Source organism: Theropithecus gelada, chromosome 20, assembly GCF_003255815.1.
Source record: "Theropithecus gelada isolate Dixy chromosome 20, Tgel_1.0, whole genome shotgun sequence".
Taxonomy (NCBI): domain Eukaryota; kingdom Metazoa; phylum Chordata; class Mammalia; order Primates; family Cercopithecidae; genus Theropithecus; species Theropithecus gelada.
This window is the reverse complement of record NC_037688.1, coordinates 68715586-68737508: the sequence shown is the minus strand read 5'-3', so window position 1 is coordinate 68737508 and position 21923 is coordinate 68715586. Positions and strand designations below refer to the sequence as shown.

General features: G+C 40.0%; 1 protein-coding gene across 1 annotated transcript in view; it reads left to right on the top strand.

The window, feature by feature from the left end:
* ERCC4 (ERCC excision repair 4, endonuclease catalytic subunit) overlaps positions 1-5195 on the top strand; it is a 32187-nt gene extending 26992 nt beyond the window's left edge. The window contains exon 11 of the mRNA XM_025371507.1: positions 498-5195. Coding sequence (XP_025227292.1) covers positions 498-1231 — 734 coding nt within the window. The 3' untranslated portion in view covers positions 1232-5195. The remainder of the gene's footprint in view (positions 1-497) is intronic.
* Positions 5196-21923: the final 16728 nt, after the last annotated feature.

Genomic DNA, 21923 nt, shown 5'->3' with positions numbered 1-21923 from the left:
GTGTTTTTCCCAGCTCCTTCCCTTTCTCCATCTCTGGACTCTTTGATGTAAACACAATAGTTCCTAAGCCACTAGATTTACTCAGTGAGCCTTTTGAAGCATCTACTGTGTCTGCTATTTTAAGCATCTGCCCTCAGGCTTTGTCCTAGGAATTGGGCATACATTGACCAACAAAATGTGGTCAGTGCAATAATAACGGGCTATGAGGAAACTACGCAGGGGAGACCTTAGCAGATATGTGTGGATTTACAAATCATTGCAAGTAAGGAACTACTGATAGAGTCTAACTTTCCTATTAGCTCAGTTTCGTTCAAGGGAAATTGCTTCTACTTTATAAACAAATCTGTTTGAAAATATAGAAATTATAAAGAATATTACCGTATAGAATTATGTAACCATCCATCAGCATTAACAACAGAAACATCGATTTTTAGATTTTGTTATATTCCTTCTTTGAGAGTTCTTCCCCAGTAACATTACTTACTTTTTCTCTACAGGTGGCCAGGAACAGAATGGTACACAGCAAAGCGTAGTTGTGGATATGCGTGAATTTCGAAGTGAGCTCCCATCTCTGATCCATCGTCGGGGCATTGACATTGAACCCGTGACTTTAGAGGTTGGAGATTACATCCTCACTCCAGAAATGTGTGTGGAGCGCAAGAGTATCAGTGATTTAATCGGCTCTTTAAATAACGGCCGCCTCTACAGCCAGTGCGTCTCCATGTCCCGCTACTACAAGCGTCCTGTGCTTCTGATCGAGTTTGACCCCAGCAAGCCTTTCTCTCTCACTGCCCGCGGTGCCTTGTTCCAGGAGATCTCCAGCAATGACATTAGTTCCAAACTCACTCTTCTTACACTCCACTTCCCCAGACTACGGATTCTCTGGTGCCCCTCTCCTCACGCAACGGCGGAGTTGTTTGAGGAGCTGAAACAAAATAAGCCACAGCCTGATGCGGCGACAGCACTGGCCATTACAGCAGATTCCGAAACCCTTCCCGAGTCAGAAAAGTACAATGCTGGTCCCCAAGACTTCTTGTTAAAAATGCCAGGGGTGAATGCCAAAAACTGCCGCTCCTTGATGCACCACGTTAAGAACATCGCAGAATTAGCAACCCTGTCACAAGACAAGCTCACGAGTATTCTGGGGAATGCCGCAAATGCCAAGCAGCTTTATGATTTCATTCACACCTCTTACGCAGAAGTCGTATCGAAAGGAAAAGGGAAAAAGTGAACAGTGATGGCTGTTTTCTTATCCCACGCCTGTGCTTTTCAGCTGGTCCTTGCCAGACATCATAGGTCGTTATTAATTATTAGGTTGGTATTTCATTCTTTTCCAATGCTCTCAATGGTTGTGCGGTGGACCAGAAGCCAGGATTCCTCTCTGAACTCTGCAGTTAGGCATCACTTTAACTTGCCTGTGCCTGCTCTTGTCCCTCCCTGCACCATCCATGCCAGGCTTAGCGTGTTCCGTTTTGCAGGATCAGGTAAAGTTCCTACAAGTGTTTACAGAAGGTAGAAATTTTACCTGATCCTGACAGATCTCATTTAGAAAGGAACATGCTTTCTATGAGGGACAAGAGCAGGCACAAGAAAGCTACCATTTTTAACAGTCCTTGTTACCTGGTGCAACATAAATAACAGTCTTAATTGCACTTAATACCAGTGCCCCGTGGCTCTCCAAATCTGTTCTTTACTGTTGTGTCTGCTGGACATTTGAACTGCTGTTTGTATGGGAATCGTGTTCTGACCCTTTGTCTATGAAGGAGCATTCTGGAACACTGAGAAGGAACATCTCTCTGCCATTCCTGACCAGTTCTCTCTACCATTTTCTTCAGCTCCATACTTCTTCTGCCTGTCTGCTCTAAGGAAATTTCATGGAGCCTTTAAGGTAGTCTAATTCAAGACAGTCTCCTCTAAAACTGGCTGACTAGTCTTCTAATGACCCGAACATATGTAGCATATACTATAACTTCATTGTTCAAAATTAGTATTTTTAAAACAAAATGAATTACCTGTTTGCAAAAGTTAATGATGAAGAAGCTCTTAGAATTCTCAATTTTTGCACATATTCGGTCTCCTAATATCCGAGATCTCTAAGTCCAAATGGCTAGTTACAGAATTTTTTCAGACTTCCTCGTTTCCCAGCTCTTATATCCTAAGACACCAGCATCATATCTTCTAGAAATATGACCTAATTGGCAGTGAGCCGAGATCGCGCCACTGCACCCCTGCCTGGGCAACAGAGCGAGACTTCGTCTCTATTAAAAAAAAAAAAAGAAAGAAAAAGAAACACAACCTAAGCTCACCTTCCTGTGATTCGTATTTCTCACAATCCTGTGCCAGCGTGGCCCCTTTCTTCTCTGTGTGAGGACTCAAATGCAAGCCAACGAGTGGCCCGCTAAGCTCTTAAGATTTGGTTTTTCTGCCTTGAGATAAAAAAGATTGTCGGTAAATGAAAGATCAATGTATGGAATATATAAAAATTCAAAAGAAATACATTTAAAAATCCATAAAGAAAAAAATCTCATTCTAAACTTCCTGATTAAGTTGACTTTTTACATAAGTATACAAATAGGATATTCACAGCATCTTTGTACAGTTTTTAAACTTTTATATTTAAACATTATTAACTTACCTGTTGTTCACACGTTGAGTAATGAGTAGGAAATTTTCTACCTCAGAAGCTGATACAGACATCAGTTCTGCTAGCCATATCACACATTTTAATGTTTCATCAACAGCTATTTTTTTGTTTTTTACAGTATTTGAACTAATAGTGGATCATGTAACACAAAACTGTCTTTGACTTTAACAAAATTATCATTATTATTAGTATTATTATTATTTTTTTTGAGGCAGAGTCTCCCTCTGCTGCCCAGGCCGGAGTGCGATGGCACGATCTCAGCTCACTGCAACCTCCGCCTCCCAGGTTCAAGCAGTTCTCCCTCCCAAGTAGCTGGAATTATAGGCGTGCGCCACCACGCCCGGCTAATTTTTGTGTTTTTAGTAGAGACGGGGGTTTCACCATGTTGGCCAGGCTGGTCTCAAACTACTGACCTCAGGTGATCCACCCACCTCAGCCTCCCAAAGTGCTGGGATAACAGGCGTGAGCCACTGCACCCAGCCAACAAAATTATTTTTAACTGTCCTTTCTGAACTGAACCTCTCACATTGGCATCTTGATTTATTGGTACTTAACAGTATATATGGATTTTGAACTCTACACAAGGATACTACCAGAATGAATTGAGGGGTATCAGAACCAGACTGGTTATAGTAGAACCCTGTAAGATGATGTGGAGAGTAAGGAGAAGTACAAGAAATAAAAATTAGTTTAAGATGGAATAAAGATTTGGGCTGCTAATTTTTTCCCAGGATTCACAATATACCCGCTAGAATGGAAGACAAAAATTTGAATGATTACAACATTATTGTTAACATTCAATTTTGTATTTATTTTATTGAGTGTAGTTCAGAGTGTATTAAAATAGACCTACCACTTCAAATGATAATGATTATTATAATGTCTCTTCACCCTGTTCTAGCACTTCTTGCAGTATGTGGTTTCTGTTTTTTTCTTGTATAATTCCACTTGCCTTTTATTGTTGTTTCATTATGTAAAAGGAACATCTTCACATAGCATATCCTATGAAAGGGGTTTCATTCCAAGTTGAGTTTTCAAAAATAAGGTCTTAAAGCTACCATTTTCAACAGTCCTTGTTATCTAGTGCAACATAAATAACAGTCTTAATTGCACTTAATGCCGGTGCCCCGTGGCTCTCCAAATCTGTTCTTTGCTCTTGTATCTGCTGGACGCTTGAAGACAGGTGCACTGTCTCGTATGTATTTGAATTATGAACATTAATTTCTAATGAATTCTAAAATTGTCATTGTAAGTGAAAGCCTCTCGCTGCCACTTCCTCTTCCAACTACATAAATATATTCAATGTATTTCCAGTTTTGGAAAATTTTCAATACATCCATCAAGTGTTTACTTAGATTTTTGTACAAATATTTTTACAATCTAAGAATCTTTGGTAAAGGAACTAGAGATGCATGCAGTTGCAAAATTAATGTATTTATTTTCCAGCAGAATTTTATTAACTTCACTTTTTTTCTCTCAAGATAGTAAATATCCAGTGTACTTATGAACTCATGTTTAGCTCTTTTAAAACCTTTTCTAAAAGCTAAATCAGCATTATTCTATTTTACAAGTTTTTTGTATAAAAATGTGAACATATGAGATATTGTGAGAAATCATTTTGTTTCATTTAAATCATAGTGCCTCTTTTGATACTTTCTTAAAATTATGCAAGAAGAAAACATTTTTAGTAGTGGTCATAAATATTATCCTTTTGGCAGTAAGTTATTACTTCTTCAGCCTGAAGCTCAGTAGACAATATGTCTATATATGTTTGAGTACATCCTGGTTACAGTTTCCCAGCTCATGAGGAACTGAAAATAGTCTCATTCATCAACCCACTAGGATGTGAAGGGTTAAGTCTAGATTTGGTCGCGTTGAAATCCCACAATATAGAATTAATAAATGGCCTTCAGCAGGAAAACCTACACTGAAGCAAATCCGAAAAAGTGGGTCATGGGAGACAGGCATTACCGGTCTTTCCTTTTGTTTTGCAAGCATAATTTGATTTTCCTTTGGCTCACAAAACTTCTTTGGGGAAATTCTGTTTTGTGTTCAGTTTAACCTGGAAATGTCCTCTTAAAAACCAACATTTAGGAAAGTTCTTTTTTCAGGATGGAGTATATTAAAATTAAGCCAGGCTTTGACATGAATTATCACTTTTCTTTATTATTTTGTTTTGTATTTTGGTTTATAGCTATTTCTGGCTCAGTTCTGAACTTCAGCACTTAATCATCCTTATCAACCACGTTTTTGGTGGCCTAAACCACTGTGCTATTGTTTTTTAATTTAAAGATGCATAAGCCAAAATTTGGATGGGAGTGAGACATAACTGATTTATATGAATTTTAACGGGGTTGTATGTGTGTGTGTTTAATAAAATATATATTTATTCAGTATTTTCCTCAGCATTTTATGGGCAAAGTAAAAATAACAATGTATAGTGAAAGGGCATCTATTACCAGCACTGATAATTTAAAATCCTGAAAATGTTTCATTTTTTTCGTTTTTGTTACGAATAAACGATTAAAGGAGAAATGCTCTTTGAACCGCTGCTTTTGCTGTTTAATTCATTTGGTAACCTACTTTCTAAGACTTGAAAATACTGGTTACTTTTCCTTTCTGCTTTTCATTCTGTATCATGTCTCCTTGAGGAGGAAAACAAGACAAAACAAAAAAACTATTCTTCGGAAAATATTCATCTGTCAGTTTGTGATGAGTGTGCAGTGAGCACAATGCCTGGGATATCTTAGCTCAACAAAGGTGAATTCCTGGCCACTCCTGCCTCGTACATTTTTGTTCCTTTAATGTCAGAGTTGGAAGAAATGAATTATCCTTTCAACACCTCTGGAATTTATTGTAATCTTTCAAACAAGCTTAATTATTGGTTATTGATTGACTCAATGATTTAATTACATTTGCTTCTGCTTCAAAATGTAGATCTGTATCCCTTTTTAACAAGGTGTGAGACAGGTTATTTCTCAACATGTTTTAGTGTCTGAATAAAACTTTGGCAGACTAACCCCTTCTTAGCAGCAGCGCTGCAACTCACATTTTTAAAAAATCACTTAGGCATTATCTCATTTAATCCTCATAACAAAGCCATGAAAGTACTATTATTTAATCTTGTTTTACAGTGATGAAACTGACACAGAGATGCTAAGTAATTTGCTCAAGGTCACCTAGTAGTAAATGGTGGAACCATGATTTGAAACCTTAATGTACAGCCCATAATGAAACAGTGGGGCTGTGGGGAGTAGTGGGAAACATTTCTGTACGCTTTTATGAATCTGATTACAAATATGTCATAGAAAAAGCAAATTGGTTTTTTGTTTTGTCTTTTGAGACGGAGTCTCGCTCTGTCACCAGGCTGGAGTGCAGTGGTGCGATCTTGGCTCACTGCAACCTCCGACTCCTGTGTTCAAGCTATTCTCCTGCCTCAGCCTCCCAAGTAGCTGGGATTCCAGGCGCCCGCCACCACGCCCAGCTAATTTTTTGTATTTTTAGTAGAGATGGCGTTTCACCTTGTTGGCCAGGATGGTCTTGATCTCCTGACCTTGTGATCCGCCCGCCTCGGCCTCCCAAAGTGCTGGGATTACAGGCGTGAGCCACCGTGCCAGGCTTGCAAATTGGTTTGTTTTTTTATCTCTTAAAGTGTCAAAAGCAAGTATATAAAACTTAGATAATACTGAGTCTCCTCTCTGTGTAGAGCTAGATATTTAGCAGTGGCCTAGGCTGTCTGTGATTTTCTAGGGCCATATGCCTCTTGGTCACTGATTAGGAGGGCTATTTTGCAACCTCATAAGAATAGAGGTTAATTTAAATAAAACTATTGGCCATGCAAATGATTCTTGTCCATTGCATTGCAAAGGCCATTGCCTAGTGTAGCATTAACCGGTTTTGCATTTTTTCAGAAATGTATTTCTGCACTCCTTTGACCAACAAACTCCAAATCTCCAGGTCTTTGACTTTCTTCTGAACCAGTCTTAATATCTTCCTGATTTCCTCATTGATTGAGTCAAATAAAATCTTTGACTTCTGTTTTGTTCTTTTTGTATGAGAGTCATGGTTTTAAGTTTTTTTTTTTTTTTTTTTTGAGATGGAGTCTTGTTCTACCACCCAGGCTGGAGTGCAATGGCACAATCTCGGCTCACTGCAACCTCCGCCTCCCAGGTTCCAGTGATTCTCCTACCTGAGACTCCCAAGTAGCTGGGATTACATGCACACACTACCACGCCTGGCTAATTTTTTGTATTTTTAGTAGAGACCGGATTTTGCCATGTTGGCCAGGCTGTTCTCGAACTTCTGACCTCAAGTGATCTGCTCGTCTTGGCTTACCAAAGTGCTGGGATTACAGGATGAACCACCGTGCCCAGCCTATGGTTTTAACTTTTTGAAAATTGTCCTTTGTAATGGTATTGCCAGCATGAGCTCCTGAAGCTCCCATATAAAGATAAAACCCTGTTTCCAGCCTCATGCCTCCTAAAGTTATAAAATAGAAGAGGGTATATATATAAAATTGTATATATATAATTTATATATGTATATATATATAAAATTAAGAAATATATATTTCTTAAATATGCAAGAAGTATAACGTACTAATACATTAATATGTTGAAAACTATAAACTGATTAGATATTAATTTTAAGAACTACAAATTTTAAGATGCTGGCATTTTTCAGTGGACTCATCCTCATTCTGTTTACAAAAGCTCAGCTGAATATTTAGTCTGAGTTCCTTTTCTGTGTAGCCGTTGACTATCAGTGTTAAAGAGGCTGATTCATGAATGAGAAATAAAAGGAATTTTAGATACTCCCAAGGATCTATTTGTGTGACTAAGATATTTCTACGTGAGAAGAACACAGCTCTCTGAGGCCTGGAAGGTAAACAAAATCAACTCAAGATTTTAAATAAAAGGGTTTTCTGGTTTCATGACAATAGCAAATAAACCATGTCTAATGAAATGGTAGCATGGCATATTTGAGATGATAATATTTAGGGACCCTTTCCTATAATTATGAGCTCCAGAACTTGGCATCATTTAAAGAGTGCTTCTTCACTGAGTAAAAGATGTGCCTCCCTGTGCAGCTTTATTTCTGGGAAGGGTGACACCCAACAGAAGCTTAGGAGAGAAGACAATTTAGTAGACCAAGAGAAGCGTGACCGGGCAGGTTTATTTTTAGCATCAGGCATTATTGCATAAGGCAGAGGGCTCTCTCTGGGTTTGATGCTATAACAAACAGTCCATGCCATCAAGAGACATTCAGTCTTGCAGTGAAGAGAAGTCAAAGGTAGAAAATGACCAGGTGGAAGAATAAAAATGCCACAAGAGAGATATAAGTGTTCCTGAGGTCAGAGGAAGAGGTCATATCCCTGCAGGGAACAGGAATAGACTCGGAGAGGAGGTAGAATTCGAGATGGCTCTTAAAAAACAGCTAGGATTTCAGCAGACAGATGCAGGGCACTCCACTTCAGCCCCGGTCTACCGCTTTGTGAAGAAACAGATGGGAAATAGGATAATGATGTTTAAAGAGGGAGTTGTGAACGCTAAGTAGGAGAAATAGGAGGGCCATATTGTAGGAGTCTCTTAAGGGCTAGGATGAGGAGTTTGTTCTTATTTCAGTAGAAAAGTGAATGTTCAATTAAGGAAAAAATGAAACAGAAGCCTTTTAAAATTTTGGTCTGGCAGTAGAGATTTTGAAATGGAAAGGAACTAATATTAATTGATAGTGTGTCATGTGGGTTATGGATGCTACCTTTACAGACAAAGAGACAGATACTGAGAGATTAAGAAATTAAAGCCACAATGGAAGGACATTGCAGATTCAGACTCCAAAACCTGTCATCTTTCTGCCAGCCGTTGCTGGCTAGAAGGGAGGATTGGAGGTGAAAAGTCCACCTCAGAAGCTGTTGTAACAATCTAAGCAACAGACAACGAAAGCCAGAACTAGGAAGACAGCTTTGGAAATGGAAGGAAAGACAATCTTTGGAAGGTGGCAAATGAAATGTATGCCTGGGAAGAGTCTAAATAATGCCTAACTTTTAAGCCTGGGCTCAGGAGATAAGAGAAAAGTTAAAGTCTGGAGAAGGACTTGATTTGGGAAAGGAGAAGTACAGTTTTAATTAGGTTGATTTTGAAAAAGCAGAGAGTCAGGGGACAGTCTTAATACAAGATGTAGTAGGGGTTGGGCGTGGTGACTCATGCCTGTAATCCCAGCACTTTGGGAGGCTGAGGTGGGCGGATCACTTAAGGCCAGGAGTTCGAGACCAGTCTGGTCAACATGGTGAAACACCCATCTCCAGTAAAAATACAAAAATTAGCGGGGCGTGGTGGTGCACACCTGTAGTCCCAGCTACTCGGGAGGATGAGGTGTGAGAATCTCTTGAGCCTGGGAGGCTGAGGTTGCAGTGAGCCAAGATTGCACCACTGCACTCCAGCCTGAGTGACAGAAAGAGATTGCCTCAAAAAAGGGGGAAAAAAAAGAAAAAAAAGATATAGTGGGCATCTGCATTGAAGTGAGAGCTGAAAACATTGGTTGAATAAATAAGTGGTTAAGGTAAAGAAACCTGAAACGACTAACAGAACGCTAAAAACGCCTACACTTAGGAGGTGGCAAGATAGAGACAGAATATGAGGAGAAGAAACTGAGTCATCCAGCAACCAGAATGAAAAGAGGAGGGAATTTCAAGGGAGTGACCCACATCAGGAGTTGAGCAGTGTGAGCGCTGGTGGCCTGGTGGCCTTGGAAGCAACAGTGAAGACAGCGCTGGTCATCCTGTGTGGTGCGTCCAGGAGACCTAGGGGCATGTGCCCGCCTGAGGGTCTGAGGAAGCCATGGGGGATGGTGAGGATGAAGAAAACGAGGATGAGGCAGGCTGAACAGAGGGGCGATTTTGCTCGTTGGTGATCAGGATGAGGAAGCAGAGCAAAGTGGGAGAAGGAAGACCCTAGAGAGAGAACAGAGAATTAGGTAGAACCAAAATTTAGTATTGTGGGGGATGGGGGTGGAGGGAAAAAACCGAACTTGGTTTTGCTTTTCTTCCTTTCACACCTACAGAAAACCTGTTTTTGTATTGAATTGCCTCTTCTTAAAGACCAGCATTTACATGATCCTGCTCCCCCCACGTGAAATGGAACAGGCACGCCACAATAAGTAGTAATGAGCCTTTTCGGCAGCCTTCTGTTTTAACAAAACGCTGCTGTTTGGCACTGAAGTTTGCTTGTGTTTAAGCTCGCGTTGGAACAGCCTAGAACCCCTCTCTGTTTGTAACCTGACTTTATAGTTTTGTTATTATTTAAAGCCTCCCTTTCAGCGATTTTTTAAAACCAAAATATATGCTGGCTAATGTCATCTGGAAACTGAAAGTCGATGTTCAGCAACTCTCACTCGCCAATCCTACAACTTGGTAAGGATTTTTATTTTGGTCGTACTGAGCTTACTTACTGTAACTGGGGCGGCTGAGTTGCTATGGTAATTTGTTCTCAAAACAGAGCACTTTGCTTCAATGCATTGAAACAGCAGATAAATCTACTTCATGTTGACTTGTCGTGACATTAATTCTGGTTGAAACATCCTCCATGCTCCCATCAGGACTGGTGTATAGGAATTTTAAATTGGGGCCAAGAAGGCATTGGCTAAAAGAATTGCAGCTTCGGCTTTTTAAACCCCGGCCTTCACAATTCATACAACTGAAGGCTGTTGGCTCACAGCCTAGAGCTCTGCCCCGGGGGCGGCTTGCAGCTGGGGAAAGGTTCATCACTGAAGCAATTATGTGGTTAATGGCTCCAGTGTGGGCTTGGGCTGAGAGATGTGACTCATGCCGCCCTCTGTCACTAATAGATGGGGGTTGGGGGTGGGGTGGACAGGACTCAAGGACGCCCTGAAAACTCAGCTGCCTTTTCCCATTCCTCTTGCAAATAAATCCGTAGCTCACTAAGATCTGCCCTTGGGATATGGGAGGGAGGAAGACCTCAACTCTAAGACTTGGCACTCCCGGCCTCCATCGGTAGGGGTCCCCATTGAGTCACACGTCCTAAACTACACTGGAGCCCCCGAACACTTTAAGGATGACTGCCCGCCGAATTGGGGTGTATCTGCCTCCTATTCTTGCCTAACCATGACAGAGGAGAGACAAAAAGTAGATGCCTGACTTCCAGCATGACTCATTATAAACAAATAGACGACAGATTGACTTCCTCTTATCAGAGCCCGAGTCTGTGCCCCAGGACAGAGCATGAGTCAGACTTGAAGTCCCAAGTCTTGTTGGGAATTTTCCCCCTGAGAAAGAGGCGGATTTTTCAGTAGAGTTCTGTTGATTTCTTGAATACTATCGGTGACCCCATGTTAAGCCCTGGGCTTCTGCCTGAGGTCACATCCCTTCCAAACCAAAAGAGCTTCCAGCGTAAGGATAAAAACTGGCTGGGCCCACAAAGAAACTCATTTGGAATTGATAGAAATGTTTGTCATTTTAGCGGTGATGGTTTTGCAATATATAGATGTCAAAATCGTAAAAGCATACACTGTTAATATGTGCAGTTTATTGTATATAAATTATACTTCAAATATTTTTTAAAAGAAACATAGTTTAGCAGGAAAAAAAAGATGTAGTAGACACCTGCATTGAATTGAGAACTGAAGACACTGGTTGAATAAATAAGTGGTTAAGGTAAAGAAACCTGAAACGACTAAGTGTGGGCTAAAAATGCCTACACTTGGCCGGGCACGGTGGCTCATGCCTGTAATCCCAGCACTTTGGGAGGCCAAGGCAGGCGGATCACCTGAGGTCAGCAGTTTGAGACCAGCCTCAACATGGAGAAACCCTGTCTCTGCTAAAAATACAAAATGAGCCGGGTGTGGTGGCACATGCCTGTAATACCAGCTTCTTGGGAGGCTGAGGCAGGAGAACTGCTTGAACCTGGGAGGCGGAGGTTGCGGTGAGCCGAGATTGTGCCATTGCACTCCAGCCTGGGCAACAAGAGCGAAATGCCATCGCAAAAAAATAAAATAAAATGCCGACACTTAGGAGATGGGAAGACAGAGACAGAATATTAGAAGAAGAAACTGAGTCATCCAGCAACCAGAATGAAAAGAGGAGGGAATTTCAAGGGAGTGACCCACAATATCAGGAGTTGAGGAGTATGAGCGCTGGTGGCCTGGTGGCCTTTGACGCAACAACGAAGACACTGCTGGTCATCCCATGTGGTGTTTGACTATTACTGTGATTTATCATGAAGCTCAGCGTTCCCTCCTCCCTTCCCCATCCATACCGATTTATCGCTTGTATTTGGGTGCAAACACACACAAAGTACCTGCCTGAAGGGATCATGAGGTCACAGCATCTAATGCTGATCTCAAACTCCCAGAGTGTGTGTTAGTAGGTGACATTTATTTTTACTCAACTCCCTATTTCACTAGGCAAAAGAGAATGAAGGCAGTCAGGATAGGTGAAACCCAGGTTGGTGACAAATTTGGAGGAGGGAGGGGGAGATGTTGGATATTAGGTTGGTGCAAAAATAATTGTGGTTATTATGCCGGAGCGGTGGCTCATGCCTGTAATCCCAGTACTTTGTAATCTTACTCTGTAATCCCAGTACTGTAATGCCCAGAGGCTGAGGCAGGAGGATCACTTGAGGTCAGGAGTTTGAGACCAGCCTGGCCAACATGGTGAAACCCGTCTCTACTAAAAATACAAAAACTAGCTGGGCGTGGTGGCCAGTGCCTGTAATCCCAGCTACTCAGAAGGCTGAGGCAGGAAAATCACTTGAACCCGGGAGGAGGAGGTTGCAGTGATCTGAGATTGCACCACTGCACTCCAGCCTGGGTGACAGAGCAAGCCTCTGTCTCAAAAAGAAAAAGAAAAAAGAAAATAAAACATTTTTTAAAATGTAATTGCAGTTATTGCTGTTACTTTCAATGGCAAAAACCGCAGTTACTTTTTTTTTTCTTTTTTTTGAGATGGAGTTTCCCTCTTGTTGCCCAGGCCAGAGTGCAATGGTATGACCTTGGCTCACTGCAACCTCTGCCTTCCAGGTTCAAGTGATTCCCCTGCCTCAGCTTCCCGAGTAGCTGGGATATTACAGGCATGCGCCACCACAGCCAACTAATTTTATATTTCTAGTAGAGACGGGGTTTTGCCATGTTGGTCAGTCTGGTCTCGAACTCCTGACCTCAGGTGATCCACCCACCTCAGCCTCCCAAAGTGCTGGGATTACAGGCATGACCCACCGTGCCTGGCCCACAATTACTTTTACACCAACCTAGTAACAAAGGAAAAAGAAGCACCTTCAAGGTACCCCACCCCAGGCGGCCACAGGACAGGAAAAGGCTGTTTACACCTTCAGATTTCAGCAAATGCAAGTTGAGTCAAGCCAACAGCATGATGGCATTCAAGGTCTGTGCCATTGGGCTGGGGGGGGGGGGGCCACAAAACACGCACACGTGAAATGACTTAACACTTGGAAACCAGCACACCAGGGAGCAAATTAATTTACGGAGAAATGAACACATGCGTTCTTAGATGGCACAAAAGAAAGGTTTGTGCAAGCCAGGTTAATCACAGAGCAAGCAGCCATGAGGGTGGAGTGGCCTGGATTTTTTTTAAATGTAAATAACTTCAGTTGGGAAAATATGAACATGTATCCATGCATGGACTTGCTTAGGATCTTCAGAAAAGTACATGATCCCTCTCTCTTTCAGATAAATGCCCTTCATGATGGGAAAGGAGGCTTTGCCTTCCTCTTGCTGTAGGTATTCTCTTGGGGATACCTACTTCTGACTGCTAACCTTATGGGAAAGGTCTTTCATTTTGACTGCTAACTTCATCGAAAAGGAATTACTTATTTCTTTTATTTCCCCTTCAGTCTCTGGTGAGGCCAGCATTTTCATGCTGCCATCTTTTGGCAAACAAATTCAACATACACAAGTAATTTGGAGAACTTGCCATCTTAACAGGAGGGTCAGCTGGGCCCGGTGGCTCACGCCTGTAATCCCAGCACTTTGGGAGGCTGAGGCAGGCAGATCAGTTGAGGTCAGGAGTTTGAGACCAGCCTGGCCAACATGCTGAAACCCCAGCTCTACTAAAAATGCAAAAATTAGCCGGGCGTGGTGGCAGCTGCCTGTAATCCCAGCTACTCAGGAGGCTAAGGCATGAGAATGGCTTGAACCCGGGAGGCGGAGGTTGCAGTGAGCTGAGATCGTGCCACTGCACTCCAGACTGGGCAACAGAGCGAGACTCAGTCTCCAAACAAACAAGCAAACAAACAAGAGGGTCATTAATGTTGGCAGTCTTTTTCTGAATCTCCTAACCTCTCAGTCACTGTCACTAAATCTGTATGTGCAGTGTGTGTGTGTGTGTGTGTGTGTGTGTGTATGTGTGTGTATTTTTTGACCCTCTGGATTCTGTACCTATTTTGAAGGCGTGTCCTTGCCACAGTGGCTGATCTCACATATATCTGTCCATGTCCTTAATTTCTAAAGACAGTCCCAAATTTTCACAATTTATTTGACATACCTCCATAAATATACATTCATACTTTGTAGGTCATTTTCTGCTATGTAAATATGATCTATCAGAAGAATGTGTCATTCAACAAGTATTTTCTCTTGACATTCGGGGTCTAAAAAATTATTGTTTGGAAAAAAATGTCAATTTATTCCACAAACATTCAGAAAGCGTCTTCTGCGTGCCAGAACAGTCAAGCCCAGCCCATAGTTTGGAGTTAAAGTTGTAGTTTTCTCCAAGTCTTAAAGAGTGCAAAAAGCAAAGCCAGCTTTTGTATTTGTAATGATGGAATTACAGTAAAGTGCTCCTTAGATATACATTTTTTTGAAAATAACACTCATTGCCTGGAAATGAGCAAAGCTTCACAGCACTGTGATCTGTATTACAGAGTTCTGGGTGCTAAGAGCATAGGTTACAGGAGCTGTAAAAGTATACTTCTCCATGGCAGACTGCCAAGCAAGGGCTTATTTCACATTTAATGCCTTGTAGGAAAAAGATAGCCCAAGTTGAACAGATGAGAAAGTTCAGTCGTCTTGAAAAGCGAAGAACCCATGTCCTCAGCTGTTCGGATCTTCAGGCTGTTCGCCGGTTTCGAGGAGTGGTGTCAGAGGGCAGTTTTGAAATGAGAGAGAAGGTTTATAAAAGGAAGGACGTGTTCCAGGTAGATCTTTATACTGTATTCCTTAGAGCTGTGCTGGAGAAGCTTTTGTGATATGGTTTTTCACTGGGGCTCCAAACCTTTGATGTATCCCTTCAAACTGAGTCTTCCATCTGTAGTCCAGATTGGAGCTTCCTGCATTTCCTTGAGTTTATCATCTTGTTTCTTTTCTCATACACTACTGTTTAAGATAGGTGTTTTTGTTTTTAATCGGGCCACTAGTGCATAGAATCAGAATAATCATAATTATTGGTTTATCAAACACATCATGGACCCGTGCATGACCTGCTCTGATTCATTTAGTTTGTCATTTTTATTTATTTTGTATTTTTAAATTTTATTTATTTATTTAATTATTTATTTATTTATTTGAGACAGAGTCTTGCTCTATCTCCCAGGCTGGAGTGCAGTGGCACGATCTCAGCTCACTGCAATCTCCGCCTCCCGGGTTCAAGCCATTCTCATGCCTTAGCCTCCTGAGTAGCTGGGATTACAGGCAGCTGCCACCATGCCCGGCTAATTTTTGCATTTTTAGTAGAGACAGGGTTTCACCATGTTGGCCAGGATGGTCTCGAGCTCCTGACCTCGGGATCTGCCCATCTTGGCCTTCCAAAGTGCTAGGATTATAGGCGTGAGCCACCATGCCCAGCCCATCTTCTTTCTTTTCTCATACACTACTGTTTGTTTAAGATAGGTGTTTTTGTTTTTATTGGGGTCACTAGTGCATAGAATGAGAATAATCATAATTATTGGTTTATTAAACACATCATGTATCCATGCATGACCTGCTCTGATTCATTTAGTTTGTTATTTTTAATAATGCAGAAAGTAATGAAGTGACCACTCCCCGCAACCCAAACAGGACCTTGACAATAAGATTGTTACTTTCATCTAATGATCCAGACCCACACTCCACCCTATTTCCCTACCTCTCCCGAGCCACAGTGAATCCTCTTTCTGATGTATGTGGTTTGCTATTCCCTGGCTTTCTTTTTCATACAGTCTTATTAATTCTTGTATGTATTATGTTCAGTCCAAAAAGTGTGTACGTGTGTTCATAAGTTTATAAAAAGTGTAGTTTTTTAGGACTCACTTATATTGGTAAGATTTCTCCTGTTGTTACACGCGGCTGTTCTTCATTTGTTTGGCACCTCTGTAATATGTCATTAGATGAACATACCACAGTGGATCAGCAGCCTTCTCCTGACTGGTCACTTGGGTTGCTCACAGGTCCTTTTTTAAAACATTTTTTATTGTTGTGGGTACATAGTAGGTATATATATTTATGGAGCACCTGAGATATTTTAATACAGGCATACAATGTGTAATAATCACATCAAAGTAAATGGGGTATCCATTACCTCAAGCATTTATGTTTTGAGTTACAAACATTCCAATTATACTCGTTTAGGTTGGGTTGTTTTTTTTGTTTTTTTTCTTGAGACAGAGTTTCACTCTTGTCGCCCAGGCTGGAGTGCAATGGCGTGATCTCAGCTCACTGCAACCTCCGCCTCCCGGGTTCAAGTGATTCTCCTGCCTCAGCCTCCTGAGTAGCCAGGATTACAGGTGTGCACCACCACCCTCGGCTAAGTTTGTATTTTTAGTAGAGACGGGGTTTCACTATGTTGGCCAGGCTGGTCTCAAACTCCTGACCTTAGGTGATCCCCCTGCCTTGGCCTCTCAAAGTGCTGGGATTACAGGCATGAGCCACCATGCTCTACCATGTTTAGTTATTTTTAAATGTGCAATAAGTTACTGTTGACTGTAGTCACCCTGTTGTGCTATCAAATACTAGTTCTCATTCATTCTATATAATAATATTTTTGTACCCATTCCCTAGCCCCACTCCCATCCCACACTACCCTCTTCAGCCTCTCATAACCATCGTTCTACTCTCTATTTCCATGAGTTCAATTGTTTTGATGTTTAGCTCCCACAAATAAGTGAGAACACAGGAAGTTTGTATTTCTGTGCCTGGCTTATTTCACTTCACATAATGACCTCCAATTTCATCCATGTTGTTGCAAATGATGGGATCTCATTCTTTTTTATGGCTGAATAGTACTCCATTGTGTATAAGTACCACATTTTCTTTATCCATTTGCCTGTTGCTAGACACTTAAGTTGCTTCCAAATGTTGGCTATTGTGAATAGTGCTGCAGTAAACATGGGAATGCAGATGTCGCTTTGGTAAACTGATTTCCTTTCTTTTGGGTATATACTTAGCAGGGCAATTGCTGGATTATAAGGTAGCTATATTTTTAGTTTTTTGAGGAACCTCCAAAGTATTCTCAACAGTGATTGTACTAATCTACATTCCCACCATCAGTGTACAAGGGTTACCTTTTCTCCACATCCTTGCCAGCATTTGTCACCTGTCTTTTGGATAAAAGCCATTTTAGGCCAAGTACAGTGACTCATGCCTGTAATCCCAGCACTTTGGGAGGCCAACGCAGGTGGATCACAAGGTCAGGAGTTCAAGACCAGCCTGGCCAACATAGTGAAACCCCGTCTCTACTAAAAATACAAAAAATTAGCCAGAAGTGGTGGTGGGCACCTATAATTCCAGCTACTTGGGAGGCTGAGGCAGGAGAATCACTTGAGCCCGGGAGGTGCAGGTTGCAGTGAGCCAAGATCGCGCCATTGCACTCCAGCCTGAGTGACAAGAGTAAAATTCCATCTCAAAAAAAAAAAAAAAAAAAAAAAAGCCATCTTAAGTGGTGTGAGGTGATATTCCATCATAGTTTTGATTTGTATTTTTCTGATAATCAGTGCTGTTGAGCACTTTTTCATATGCCTGTTTGCCACTTGTATGTCTTCTTTTGAGAAATGTCTATTCAGGTATTTTGCCTATTTTTTTATTGGATTATTAGATTTTTTTCCTATGAAGTTGTTTGAACTCCTTAAATATTCTGGTTATTAATCCCTTGTCAGATGGGTAGTTTGCAAATATTTTTTCCCATTCTGTGGGTTGTTTCTGCATTTTGTTGATTGTATCCTTTGCTGTGCAGAAGCTTTCTAACTTGATGTGATTCCATTTGTCCATTTTTCTTTGGTTCCCTGTGCTTGTGGGATATTACTCAAGAAATCTTTGTGCAGTCCGATGTCCTGGAGAGTTTCCCCAGTGTTTTCTTGTAGTTTCATAGTTTGGGATCTTAGATTTAAGTCTTTAATCCATTTTGATTTGATTTTTGTATGTAATGAGAGATAGGGGTCTAGTTTCATTCTTCTGCATATGGATACCCAGTTTTCCCGGCACTATTTATTGAAGAGATGGTCCTTTCCCAATGTATGTTCTTGGCACCTATGTTGAAAATGAGTTGACTGGGATATATGAATTCGTTTCTGGGCTCTCTATTCTGTTCCATTAGTTTCTGTGTCTATATTTTTGTGCCAGTACATGCTGTTTTGGTTACCAAAGCTCTGTAGTATAATTTGAAGTTAAGTAATGTGATTCCTCCAGTTTCGTTCTTTTTGCTCAGGATAGCATTGTCTATTCTGGGCCTTTTGTGGTTCTGTATAAATTTCAGGATTTTTTTTTTTCTGTTTTTGTGAAGAATGTCATTGGTATTTCAACAGAGATTACATTAAATCTGTAGATTGCTTTAGGTAGTATAGACATTTTAACAATATTGATTCTTCCAATTCATGAACATGGAATATCTTTCCATTTTTGGCATGCTATGCCATTTCTTTCATAAGCATGTTACAGTTTTTACTGTAGAGCTCTTTCACTTCTCTGGTTAATTCCTAGATATTTTATTTTATTTGTAGCTATTATAAATAAGATTACTTTCTTGGATTTCTTTTTCAGATTGTTCACTGTTGACATATAGAAATGCTACTGATTTCTCTATGTTGATTTTGTATCCTGCAACTTTGTACTCAATTTGTTCATCAGTTCTAATAGTTTTTTGGCAGGGTCTTTAGTTGGAAAAACGTATAAGATCATATCATCTGCAAACAAGGATAATTTGACTTCTTCCTTTCCAGTTTGGATACTCTTTCTTTCTTTCTCTTGTCTGATTGCTCTAGCTAGGACTTCCAGGTACTATGCTGAATAACAGTGGTGAAAGTAGGCATCCCTGTCATGTTCCAGATCTTAGAGGAAAAGCTTTCAGTTTTTCCCCATTCAGTATGATACTAGCTGTGGGTCTGTCATATATGGCTTTTGTTATGTTGAAATATGTTCCTCCTATACCCAGTTTTCTGAGGGTTTTTATCATGAAGGGATGCTGAATTTTATTAAATTCTTTTTCAGCATTAATTGAAATGGTCGTGTGATTTTTGTCCTTCATTCTGTTAATATGATGTATCACACTGATTGATCTCTGTATGTTGAACCATTCTTGCATGCTGCTATAAATCCCACTTGGTCACGATGAATGATCTTTTTAATGTATTGTTGAATTCATTTTGTTAGTATTTTTTTGAGGATTTTTGTATCAATGTTCGTCAGGGGTTTTGGCATATAGTTTTCATTTTTTGATGTTTCTTTGTCTGGTTTTGGTATCAGGGTAATACTGGCCTCATAGAATGAGTTTGGAAGTATTCCCTCCTCCTATATTTTTCAGAAGAGTTTGAGTAGGACTAGTAGAATTGGTATAGTTCTTCAAATGTTTGGTAAAATTCAGCAGGGCAGCCACTGCATCTTGGGCTTTTCTTAGCTGGGAGGCTTTTTATTATTGCTTTGACTGTATTACTTGTTATTGGTCTGTTCGGGTTTTGGATTTATGTGTGGTTCCATCTTGGTGGGTTGTATGTGTCTAGAAATTTATCCATTTCTTCTAGGTTTTCCATATAGTTGCTCATAGTAACCTCTAATGATTCTTTGAATTTCTGTAGTATTGGTTGTAATATCTCCTTTTTCATTTCTAATTTTATTTATTTGGGTCTTCTTTCTTTTTTTCTTTCTTTTTTTCTTCTCTCTCTTTTTTTCTTAGTCTGGCTAAGAGAGTGTTGATTTTTTTTTTCTTCTCAGAAAACCAACTTTTCACTTCCTTGAGTTTCTGCAATGTTTTCTTCATTTCAATTTTATTTATTTCTGCTCTGATCTTTATTATTTCTTCTCATCCACTAATTTTCGGTTTGGTTTGCTCTTACTTTTCTAGTTCTTTAAGATGAATTGTTAGGTTATTTGAAGTTTTTCTCTTTTTTTGATGTAGATGCTTAGAGCTATAAACTTTCCCCTTGGTGCTGCTTTCACAGTAGCCCATAAGTTTTGGTATGTCGTTTCCATTATCATTTTTCTCAAGAACATTTTTAATTTCCTTCTTAATTGCTTCACTGACCCACTGGTCATTCAGGAGCATATTGTTTTAATTTCCATGAATTTGTATAGTTTCCAAAATTCTTGTTATTGATTTCTAGCTTTATTCCATTGTGGTCATAGAAGATACCTGCTACAATTTCAACTTTTAAAAAACTTTTAGGATTTGTTTTATGGCCTAACATATGGCCTGTCCTTGAGAGTGATCCATGTGCTGAGGAGAAGAACGTGTATTCTGTAGTTCTCGGATGAAATGTTCTGTAAATATCTATTAGGTCCATTTGGCCAATTGTACAGATAAGTCTGATGTTTCTTTGTCAGTTTTCTGCTGGGCTGATCTGTCCAATGCTGAAAGTGGGATGTTGAAGTCTCCAGTTATTATTGTACTGGGGCTTATCTCTCTCTTTATCTCTAATAATATTTGCTTTATATATCTGGGTGCTCCACTGCTGGGTGCATATATACTTAAAATTGTTATATCCTCTTGCTGAATTGACCCTTTTATCATTATATAGTGACCATCTTTGTCTCCTTTTATAGTTTTTCTCTTGAAACCAATTTTGTCTGATATAGGTATAGTTACTCCCGCTCTTTTTGGGTTTCCGTTTTCAAGGAACATCTTTTCCTATCTTTTTATTTTCAGTCTATGTGTGTCTTTATAGATGAAGTGGGTTTCTTGATGGCAACAGATCTTTGAGTCTTTTTAAAAAAATTCCTTCAGCCATTCTATGTCTTTTGATTGGAGAGTTTAGTTCATTTATATTAAATACTATTATTAAGGATTTATCCTGCCATTTTGTTATTTGTTTTTCTGATTGTCTGGTGGTCGTCTCTTCCTTCCTTCTTTCCTTCCTTCCTGTCTTCCTTTTAGTGAAAGTGCTTTTCTCTGGTGGTATGTTTAAATTTCTTTGTTTTTATTTTTTGTGTATCAGTTGTATGTTCTTTGTTTTGAGGTTACCATGAAGCTTGCAAATAATGTCTTATAATTCACTATTTTAAACTGATGATAACACTGATTGCATAAACAAACTAAGAAGCAAAGAGAAAACTAATAAAAAATCTACACTTCAACTTCATTCCCCCATTTTAAAACTTTTTGTTGTTTCTATTTATATCTTATTATACTATCTATATCTGGAAAAGTTTTTATTATTTTTATTGGCTCATCTTTTAGCCTTTCTACTCAAGACATGAATAGTTTACACACCATGATTACAGTATTATAATATCCTGTGTTTTCTTTGTACTTACCAGTGAGTTTTGTACCTTCAGATGATTTCTTATTGCTCATTAATATCCTTTTCTTTCAGATTGAAGAACTCCCTTTAGCATTTCTTGTAGGACAGGTCTGGTGTTGATGAAATCCCTCAGCTTTTGTTTGACTGGGAAAGTCTGCATTTCTTTTTTTTTTTTTTTTTTTAATTTATTTATTATTATTATACTGTAAGTTGTAGGGTACATGTGCATAACGTGCAGGTTTGTTACATATGTATACTTGTGCCTTGTTGGTGTGCTGCACCCATCAACTCGTCATTTACATCAGGTATAACTCCCAGTGCAATCCCTCCCCACTGCCCCCTCCCCATGATAGGCCCCGGTGTGTGATGTTCCCCTTCCTGAGTCCAAGTGATCTCATTGTTCTGTTCCCACCTATGAGTGAGAACATGCGGTGTTTGGTTTTCTGTTCTTGTGATAGTTTGCTAAGAATGATGGATTCCAGCTGCATCCATGTCCCTACAAAGGACACAAACTCATCCTTTTTTATGGCTGCATAGTATTCCATGGTGTATATGTGCCACATTTGCTTAATGCAGTCTGTCACTGATGGACATTTGGGTTGATTCCAAGT